This window comes from Nicotiana sylvestris, chromosome 2, assembly GCF_000393655.2.
Source record: "Nicotiana sylvestris chromosome 2, ASM39365v2, whole genome shotgun sequence".
NCBI classification, from domain to species: Eukaryota; Viridiplantae; Streptophyta; class Magnoliopsida; order Solanales; family Solanaceae; genus Nicotiana; species Nicotiana sylvestris.
Window position 1 is genome coordinate 34400775 of NC_091058.1, and position 11721 is coordinate 34412495.

The window sequence follows — 11721 nt, forward strand, 5'->3', positions numbered from 1 at the left end:
CCCTAGCATGCATACCCTCAATCCTCCTAGTAATTCTCGCCACCTGCTAATAAGAGATGTCCATCTCCAACTCACAAGCCATGCTAGACCTGATACTGGGGGTGAGCCCCTCAATAAACCGGTGAACCCTCTCGCGAACAGTGGAAACCAAGGCTAGTGCATGCCTCGCCAATCTGGTGTAACGGATAGCATACTCTGAAACAGTCATAGTGCCTTGGCGCAAATGCTCAAACTCTGCATGCCACGCATCCCTAAGGCTCTGAGGAACAAACTCTCTCAGGAACAGCTCTGAGAACTAAATCCATGTCAGTGAAACAGTCTCGTCTGGACTGTCTAACTCATAGGTGCGCCACCACTCATAGGTGGCTCCCCGAAGCTGGAAAGCAGTGAAGGAAACCCCGCTTAATCCTGATATACCCATAGTGCGAAGGATACAGTGGCACTCCTCCAGAAATCCCAAGGCATCATCTGATGCTAGTCCACTAAATACCGGAGGATCATACTTCTTACACCTCTCAACTCTCCGCTGCTCATCCTCTGAAGTAGCTGCCCCGTCCTCGGGCTGAACTGGCATGACAGGCGGTGCTGGAATGATCTTTGGGACTTGCTCAACATGCACTCGCTGCTCAAGAGTGCAGGCGGCGAGATTCTGTACTCCTCCCCCGGCCTGGGATGTGGCTATAGCAAGGGGAAACAGCCTTGCCTGAGCCAAGGTGGTGTACATACTCATGAACTGTGCCAGAGTCTCCTAGAGAGCTGGAGTGGTAGTAGCAGTAGGCGTGTCATGTGCCTGGACTCCGGCTGGATCCACTGGTGGTACCGCGGCAGTAGCTCGCACAGGTGCTCTGGCTGCACCACGTGCGCGTCCTCGTCCTCTACTCCAACCCCGGCCTCTGACGGCTGCAGTAGGGGGCGCGGGTGCCTGATCGTCTCGGGTAGCACGTGTCCTCACCATCTGCGAGAGAATAGAAGACAGAAGTTTAGAATTGTGATGTCAAAAATCTCGCACGACAGGGAAATCAAATGAAGTGAAATTTTCCTAACGGTTACATAGCCTCTCGTAGATAAGTACAGACGTCTCCATACCGATCAGCGAGACTCTAATAAACCGGCTTGTGATCCATGACTCCTATGAACCTAGAGCTCTAATACCAACTTGTCACGACCCTGGTTCGCCCTCCGTGAACCATCGTGACGGCACCTAGTCTCTACGACTAGGTAAGCCTAACTTTGCGGAAGATAACCAAACTTGCAGAAGTAAAACAATTTAAAACAGAAATAAAGCAATAACAGTGTGTAAATGTGCCGCTCGGCATACACCATATTTAACTCTCAACACCAAACATAAATCCAAGACCCAGAAACCCATGAATCATAAGCTAATGAAAGAAATACTACATGGCTCTAACTCCAGAATTTCTAATAAAGAACAGAAAAGTACAGAAGGTCTAAATACTAAAGGCAGGAATAGAAAGGGACTCCTTGGTTTGTGGACGCGGCAGATGTACCTCAGAGTCTCTAAGCAGTCGCCTCTCTCAATGATAGTAGGCCTGATCAGCGGTACCTGGATTTGCACATGAAAAACATGCACAGAAGGGGCATGAGTACACCACAGCGGTACTCAGTAAGTGCCAAGCCTAACCTCGGATGGGTAGTGACGAGGAAGGTCAGGGCCCTACTATGGTTAAATACAATATAAGGGGTAACTGTGTGGAATAAAACAGTATAGATAAGTGCAATAATAAGAAATAACATAGAATTGACAGAAGAACAACAACTAGAACAGAGACGACACAAGCCACGGAAAGGATTACAGCTCAACACGAAGATAACAACCGGGGGCACCTTCCAGGATACCGTCCAGTAGTCCCAATTACAACTGTCCACTGGATCTCCCGGGATACCGTCCCATAGTCCATCATATATATGTCCGAAGGATCTCCCGGGATCCCGTCCCGTAATCCAACTTTCAATGCGCGGGGAACTACCGGAATCCCGATCCGTAGTCCAAATGTAAATACCCAGTATTGGGGGAATCTACCGGGTGCATTCCCGTAGTTCCATATAACTGTGCAAGGGGATCTACCGAGAATCTAACCCGTAGTCCCAAAGTAAATATGCAGGGGGCTCTACTGGGAATCTAATCCGTAGTCCCAAAGTAAATATGCAGGGGATCTACCGGGAATCTAACCCGTAGTCCCAAACTAAACAGACAATGGGGGGAGCTACCGGAATCCTACATCTGTAGTCCCAATGTAAATACACAGCAATAACAAGAAGATATTCAGAAATGAAATTTCATATCAAGGAAACAAGTAATTCTAGCCTAACATGTTTCACGTAGTGCAATTAAGGCAATTTAAGCAAATAGGCAATTCAAGTCAACTAAACATGCTTTCTAACTAGCAACATGCTAAATTTGCAAGTATAATAAAGCAGGAAAGGAATCGTGCTAATAAATACTTTAAGAAAACCATATTTCCAACAATTTGCGCAAGTACGCGCCCGTCAACTCACGCACAAGGCAATTTAATTACCAAACATACCAATCCTAAGGGGAAGGTCTCCCACACAAGGTTAGACAAGCCACTTACCTCGAACCGGCTCAAAATCAACTATAAACCACGCTTTTGCCACGAGTATCCGACTCCAAATGGCCCAAATCTATTCAATTCCATTTCATAATGTAACTAATACTTCAAGAAGCCGATTCTACAATAAAATTCTAAGCTAATACGCGAAATTATGTAAAATAACCAAAATGCCCCTCAGACCAACATCTCGGAATCGGGTAAAATTTATATTTTCAGAAACCTCGTACTCTCACGAGTCTATACATATAAAAATCTCTCAAATCGGATGCTAACAACCCATTCAAAACTCAATAATTCGGCCTAAGAAGTTTCTTCCAATTTTTCCCAATTTTTAATTCCCAATACGAATTTAGATGATGAAATAAACTATAGATTGATGGATAACTAGAAAGGGGTAAAGAATCGTTACCCAATGATCTCCTCTTCAAATCCCTCTCAAAATCGCCCTCTCCCGAGCTCCTATTTGATTTTTTTCTAACTTTTGGAACTAAACCCTTGAATTTCATATTTCAGCCCAGTGATTTTCGCATCTGCGGAATATTGGTCGCATCTGCGACTTTCATTAAATGGCACAGGAGCCGCATCTGCGATACTACTTTCGCAGATGCAAAATCGCATCTGCGGTGGAACTTCCGCATCTGCGAACACTGAATGGACACCCAGATTCCACTTCTACGGTCTCCTAAACTGTATTTGCGGTCCCCAAACCGCAAATGCGAAAATACCAGAAGCAACAAAAATCTGCAACTCTTCAACTTCAAAATTCTTCTGTCAACCATCCGAAATCACCCCGAGGCCTCTGGGACCTCAACCAAAAGCACCAATATCACCTAATACCTTACCTAATACCTTATTCAAACTTGTACCAATCCTAAAAACACCTAAAACAACATCAGAAACTCGAATTAATCAAGGATTTAATCCTAAGAACTCCAATTTTCCTCAAAATACGCTTTCGATAAAAAACCTAACCAAACCACGTCCGAATGACTTGAAATTTTACACACACATCCAAAATGACATGACGGAACTACTGCAACTTCTTGAATTCCATTCCGACCCTCGGGATCGAAATCTCACTATCGGACCGGAAACTTCAAAAATTAAACTTCGGCATTTCAAGCCTAAATTAGCTACGGACCTCCAAAACACATTCCGAACACGCACCCAACCCCGAAATCACCTAATGGAGCTAACGGAACCATCAGATTTCCATATGAGGCCGTCTTCACACTATTCCGACTACGGACAACTTTCTAACACTTAAGGTTTTATTTAGGGACTAAGTGTGCCAAAACTTCTCGAAACTCAAAACCGGCCATTCCGACAAATCACATTGGCAGAAATAAACTTGGGGAAAACAGTTAATAAGGGGTCGGGGCATAAATTCTTAAGACGACCGACCAGGTCGTCACAGACAGAAAGAGAGGGCATCAGGGAGAGAGTTTTTGCCAATTTGATTCGTGATATTGGGCTTAGAAATCTATAAAAGCTTGGGCTTGAAAAAATATGAGATGGTCCTAGAAAGAGGAAAAAACATAATTAGGCAATATTTAACAAAAAATTTCATAAATTTAGAGGAATAAGTAATTATAAAACTGACATCTAAATAACTACATTCCTAGCAGAAACATGATCAACCCGATGAAATTTAATTAATGGACCTCTCAATCTTTCCGTACGTTACCCATTTAGCTGATTTATAGGTAAGATTGTACCACCATTAGACCACATTAATATTGTTCATTTCCTATTGCTTTTTCCCTTTTTCTTTTTTCCGTTTTTGATTTACCCCCTTTAATTTGTCTTTTCTCTTAATAAAGAACAATGATTTTCAAGTATGGGAAGTTGTGAACGTGATGGGAGGTTTTCTTTATATATTTACTTTTATGTTGTTTTTATTCTCTTTTCACTCCTAAAAATATCAAGTATAGTTTATATAAGTATATAATAGTTGTATAAATTATATATATATATATATATATATGTATATATGTATATATGTATGCATGGGGAGTATGCATAGTTGAATAAATATTATTAATATAATATACCACTTGTATATTAGAACTGTTATACTATATACACCGTATCTAATTGATATATACATATTATATATAATTATTTGGATATGCATAGTGATATATGATGTATTTTTGGCGTATATTTAATTTGATGATTCAGTCTCCGTATATTTATCATATAAATAGTTCATGTATGGAATATATATAGCTGCATAAATATTATTTATATAATATACCACTTGTATATTACTACTATTATATTATATACAACGTATATAATTGATATATATGGAGTATATATATTACTACTATTAATAAGCCGGAATTTGAGCTGCCTCCGATTTTCAGAGAGCTGCATCCGGTTAGAATACGGGTCAGAGGATATGATTGTAATTGCAAAAAGCACAGAGCAATTCTATTGGCCAAATATGCATTTTACTGTAGCTCCTATTAAACATTTTGGTTATTGTTGACCAAGATACCCCGCTGTTATAAAATCCGAAGTTCTTTTGGCCTAATCCCCTTTGCATCTAACATTTATAGGTTTGACACGTGCATCTCTGAAATTATGCACAGTCCATTCCTTTCTTGCGTGACGTGTTAATTTCGGCTTTTAGCTATTTCTTGAAAATTTCATAACAGACAATTAGGAACAAATATGGACTATAACGCGCATAGGGTTTTGCTATATATGAAAATCCTATATATAATCTTAAAATATATTATTAACATGTAAGCTTTCTTTAAACTTTGACTGAATCAACAATTTGCATGTAAAATTCGGTAACTTACAAGATTTGATAATGACCCATTTCGCTTGAAATCAAACCTCACATTAGTTCTTTGTACAAGTTATTAAATGTGAGCAATTTAAAATTCTCCTGACTAAACATACTATTAAACGAATAGATAAAAACTTTTCACATATCTTAAAAATAAATTTTCATACTTAAAATGGGCTAACCAATAGCCGATTTAGTTAACTATGACACTATGAATTATGTGCAAATCTATGCAAAAGAGATGAAAAGTATTTTCTAAATAGCGAAAATTAATACAACTTCAACGACTGGTAACTACATCCAAGTAAAAACATATCAAGCAGTTGCAAAAAGTCAATTCAAGAGTTCAAAACACAATTAGGAAAGAGAGAGAATCAACCTTTTTTTATTATAAAAAAGGAATATATCATATCTTTACTTATTCTAAATTTTAACGTTTACTAACTAAAATATGTAATTTGGCATGAAACATGATTAGCGATGTATAAAATCTTTTAAGGAATAATAGCTGAATCTTTTTTAGACAACTTTAATATTTATTTTCACAAAGGAAAAAATCACAATTCAATGCAATTAGATATTAATTGAAAAATGTGAAATCAAACTTTATAATATATAAAATTAAAACAACGAGCAAGAAAAAGCAAAACACGTGTCTACTGGCTATGGTACCGAATTTTTAACCAGAATTGATGATACATCCTAATTTTTACAAGGAGGATTGACAAGTTCTAGCTTAGGTGATGAGGTGATCAAAAAATTTCCTCCTGCAAATGGACTAGAAACATGAGCGACTCTAATTTAGTCACTTCCTAATAATTTTCTTAGTTACAGTATAGTCTTTCAGCTTATTTTTGTTGTGAAGTAAGTATACAATAATTTTTTTGCAGATCAATTAAGCCCTAACAAGCACAATGCGATATTAGTAATTGTAACATAGCATGTGCAACTTAATTTTGTTTTTATGTAGACCACATTAAAAATACATAATTTTTTCTATCCTAAATTATGTGATGGTATTTGATTGGGTACTCTATTAAAGAGAAAAGGAAAAACTTTTAATGTGTTTTAGAATACATTATAGGCGTTTTCGTAGCTATAAATTATTTCATTAAGAATAAAATATTAATTTTAAAATTTATATTTTTCAATATAAAAGATACTTCTTTTTAGGATAAACCAAATTAAAAAAAAGGTGTTACATAAAAAGGAATGACAAAAGTAAGGACTTAAAAAACCCTACATACACCATGTTGGGCCCGTGCTGAGCACGGGCTTACCTTAACTAGTATATATATATAGTTGAATAAATAGCAGTGTTTTAAAAGGCGGAGGCATGAGGCGAGGCGTTTTACCCGGTATGAAGTGAGGCGAAAGCCCTGAGACACAGGGCGTAAGTCCCATGGATCTTGAATTTTATAATTTGATAATTTATAAAATAATCTTAAAAATATTTTTATATGTGAAAACTACATTAAAAATATGTACATACAATAAAAAAGCATAGGAAAATTATTATAATTGTTTTATAAGTGAATTAACAAACAAATAGCATGGCGATACATTCATACAAAACTTCTACCCCGAGCACACGCAATGGAACCGTAGACAGTCAAGTGAAATCCAATCTACGAAATAATTTGATCTATGGACAACTTCATTGTGGTAAAGTTCATAATGCCAGAGGAATATTTACCTCAGGGCACAGAGGGGGAGGTCATAAGTGTCTATACCGTAAAATCGATTTTCGACGGAATGAAAAAGACAAGGCCAGCTAATGTCCTATAGCGCACTCCCTTTCTTTTGGTATCTTTCGCTTGGAACCTAATCCGCGAAATAGATACAAAAAAGGTGGCAAGTTTTTTCTCAATCGAGAGTCATTTCCCTTAGTGACTGACGAATGGAATCAACCAGATCTTTACCTAAGTTATTTTTTGTTGCTTTCTTTTGTTCCAACGAATATCGTATCTTGCTTCTCTTGTGCCCTCTCTTTCTATCGCAGACCTTTCTTCTTTTTAACTTGAACTGTGGTACACGACCTCCTTTTTACTAGAAAGACCTCTATTGGACTGGGAAGTAGCACGGAAAAGTAAGAAATGCTCATTTGCTAGTTATGTAGATCCTTTGTAAAGTGTATTCCTTCCTTGGTAGTACGGAAAGTCTGTATCTATAAGGAAGTCTCGGGGCTCCCAAGTACACGATTGTTTAGGTGTGTGCTAAAAGCGCTTCCTTTAATGCCAGCCTGTATCTGAACCCCCTTTCCATATCTCGGAGAAGGTATGCAGACTAGGAAAGCAATCGAACATACAAGGCTCTGTACGAGAAGAGCTAACTGGAGTATGCCTGAAACGACAAACGAGGAGTATGAGAAGTAACTAAGCCACATCCTGACAATAGACCAAACAATATAAGGACCAACTTAAATTATCATGGCTATAATATGAATACCTCATGTGCAACAGTAACACAAATAAATGCCAACTTTGCAGATACAAAGACCACTTAACACTGCTTTTACTCTGCTATTAAACATTAAATAGTAATTTGGTATAAATAAAATAATTTGGTTAGAGATACACAAGTTCATAATTAAGAGCTCAACCGGTACTCCATCTTGCAAAAAAAATAAAAAAACACAAATGCACAAAAGCTGTACTATATCAATTCTTCTAATATGTCAAGCACCTCCCTAAACTCCTAGCAAGACTTCATCACCAGTTTTTAGTCATAGATACAATTTCTCTATCAAACGCTATAAAAAATGAGGGTCTCATCAATTTCCACATCTTCCAGTCCTTCATCATCCTCGACTTCCACTGGTTGTTTTTGTAGATCAAAGGAGAAGCAAAAGGTAAAAGTGTTAGTATTTTGACATAACAAATGATAGCATACAACTTTATAAAAATAGTAGTAGAATACTATAACTTACCTGATGATTTTTATTTTTTGTTAGAGGGACCCGATTCACTTGTATCTCTTAAACTCCCAACATCAATGAATGATTCATGTGTAAGATCATTCTCATATGGTGTAAGCGGCACCGTCCTAAAAACTTCAATATCAAATAAATTCTCTTCGTCAAACCAAGAAAGATCTTCTGGAAGCACATGATCTTCTTTTTCAATAATCTATTCATCGTCAGAATCAACTTCATCTACTAGAACTGGATCAAACTTTTGCAATTTTCTTTTTATGCTCCTTTCTCTCAGTCTAGTATTGTACCTCACATAAACAAGAGCGTTTAATCTATGATGCTCAAGTCTATTTCTCTTCTTGGTATGAATCTAGCAAAAATCAGAAAACTTACATTAAATTAAGCCATCATAAACAAAATAATAATAAGAAAATTTATGTAAAAGTATAAACGCTTACCAACTCGAAGGTGCTCCAATTTCTTTCACAACCCGAGGAGCTGCAAGTGAGACTCAAGACACGAATTGCAAATTTAGTCAACTCTGGAGTTTGCCCACCAAAGCGTATCCACCAATCCGTAGGAGATCTCACTTTCCTAGAATCCACAGCTATCTGACATCCAAAATCCCCTTTAAATTGGTCATATGAATCTAACTGAACATCCATTTTAAATCTCTCTTCATAATCCAACATTCTTTCTATACATTGGTACAAACTTTGTTTGACTTCAAAGTTAATAGAAAATCTTTCCTCAAATTGCAATTGCGGATTCAAATAGTACCCCGCAACATGAAGTGGACGACAGAGTTGGCGAGTCCATTTATCATCAATTCTTTTCCAAATGGGAGCATATTTGTTTTCAGTATATCCACAATTCAAAGTTATTTTTTCCTTAGCCCTATGTATCAAATCATACAAATATCCCATGCATGATTTTTCCTCTGAATCTACTTCCCTCAAAACACCCACTAAAGGAGCAACACTTTTCACACAATAAGCAATATATGGCCAAATTTTTTGATCAAACAGAACTATAGCTCTCGTTTTCACCTCCTCGTGTTTCTTAGCCCAAACAGATTTATTCCAAGCTTCAGAAGAAAACATAGATCTAAGAGCTTGTTTTTGCTTTTGAATGCTTTGAAGTGTGAGATATGCTGTAGTAAAGCGAGTAACATCAGGACGAATAAGTTCACGATTATTTGTAAATGATCTCATTAAATCTAACACCCACGTATGTCCATAAATAAATCTCACCACTTTTTTTGCTTTTATAAGTGTGTCTTGATGCATTTTCAGTTTTCCTATGTCTTCTAATAACAGGTTAATGCAATGCGCTGCATATGGAGTCCAATAAATATGAGGCCTGGTTTCCATTATTCTTTTTCCAGCATTAATAAAATTAGAACCATTATCAGTTATTATCTGCACAACATTCTCTTCTCTAACTTCATCTATGATCTTATTTAAATGCAATGCAAGCATTTCACAACTTTTTATAGAGTCCGATGCATCAATAGATCTCAGAAAAAAGTACCCGCGGGACTATTAATTAGAAAATTGATAAAACATCTACTTTTCCATCTGTCCAACTATCAGACATAATTGAACAACCATATTGCTTCCAAGATTTCTTATGTTCATCTAACATCTTGTTAATATTTATAACTTCATCTTTTAGTATCCAAGTTCTTAGCTCATGCATTGAAGGAGTTACAAAACCTGGACCATAATTTGCAACTCTTTCAAATATTGACAAATAGTACGGATTATTTGCAACATTAAATGGTATACCACTTGAGAAGAAAAACCTACCAATTCGCTGACAAACTTCTTTTCCCCCCTCTTTTTTCCATTTAGAGTTCAAAGTAGCTTGTCTTGTTTGAGCACTAACAAAATCATCCAGCGGACCTCTAGCCTTTGGAGGCAAATTTCCCATAGCTGGAGAAGAACCTGATTCGTCATCCATGTTACCACTTCCGGTTGCAACAGCTCGCATTTCTTCCAATGTAGCTTTTCTCATGATTTTTATATTTTTAAGCTTTAGTAATGCTTTCTTGCATTCTTCAGCTACTTCATTTTGTACCTTCGGACAAGACTTTATCCCTTTGTGGGTGCCTGCTAAATGTTGCTTCAATCTGTTAATTGTGCCGCTACTTTGTTGAGTACAGAACTTGCATCGAAAGTATTTCTCATCTGGGGTCATGATTGAATATTTCCATGCAACATCTATTTTGCTTGCATTTATAGAGCCCTCTTCATCCATTGTAACCTTTTAGTTTATTTACAAGAAAAGTGAGATAAGAACATGTAAATTATTAGAAGAAAATAAAAAATATAGGAGAAAATCTACATACAACAGAACATTTTTGAACTTCAAATTCCATAAAATTCCTTTACCAAAAGGGGGAACATTTTTTGTTTCCTGATTTTGCGTTTCTTTATTTCGTTATTTGGATTTTGTACAATAGATAAATCTGAATACTTTTAGTTCTTTATCAATTACTGACCCGGGATCAAGTTGGTATAGAAAGCTGAAGCAAACATGACAATGTCCACAAATCATGGCAAATAACTTTGAATAGGTTTAAGTGTACTGTTGGATTAAGAATTTCAAACAAGCAAATAAAGTAAAATTTTTACAGTAAAGCACCGTTGAATTAAGAATTCCAAACAAGCAAATAAAGTACTATTGGATTAAAATACAAAAAGAATATTAAATCTCAATCAGTACTGTTGAATTAAAATATAAAAAGAATATTAAATCTCAACCAGTAAAAAGAACTTGGTCATGTCGGATTGAACAAGGAGCAAAATTCATTTATAGCCCATCGACCCAAACATATATCACCCGATAGCCACAAATTGACCCATACAAGTCATAGCCTAAAAACAATAACAAGGGCTAGCAACTGAAAAACCTGAAAGTGGAAGATACACGGCGGAAACTTCTCACACCATATTTATATCCCTCTGCCAGTGATTAAAATATCTTAGCAAGGCAATATCAACGTGGGTAAACGATTGATGTTGAAGATGAAGACGCTGCAGAAGTTGTGTTATTCGAAGAATCAGTGTTATCTCTGTTCACTAAATACTGGATTTGGGCGACAATGATCTCAGGATGATTGGTGTCATAAGATGATGACAATGAAGCAGTTGACATAAACCGCAATGGACTGCAATATGTTGGCACAAGCATGTTTGGAGAGAGGGTGGATGTTTACCGTGAAAATGGTAATAACAATTAAATTTGATTTTGTGGTTCTAAAAATATGTGATCTATTTTTATGCTAGTTATTAGGCAATGGATACTAGAGTAAAAGGTTAGAAGGCAAGATTATAGCTAAAAAACGATGTAATAGTCAAACCAAACGGCTGGAGATCGGGGCCTCGAGTTGTCGTATACGA

General features: G+C 36.9%; 1 protein-coding gene across 1 annotated transcript; it reads right to left on the bottom strand.

Moving 5' to 3' along the window:
- Nucleotides 1-748: 748 nt before the first annotated feature.
- LOC104245369 (uncharacterized) lies at nucleotides 749-9795 on the bottom strand. Its single transcript, XM_070165185.1, has 5 exons — nucleotides 8773-9795; nucleotides 8628-8684; nucleotides 8369-8528; nucleotides 7598-7743; nucleotides 749-955 (listed from the first exon to the last, which is right to left on the bottom strand). Exons 1-5 carry the CDS (start codon nucleotides 9793-9795, stop codon nucleotides 749-751), a joined length of 1593 nt encoding a protein of 530 aa, XP_070021286.1.
- Nucleotides 9796-11721: the final 1926 nt, after the last annotated feature.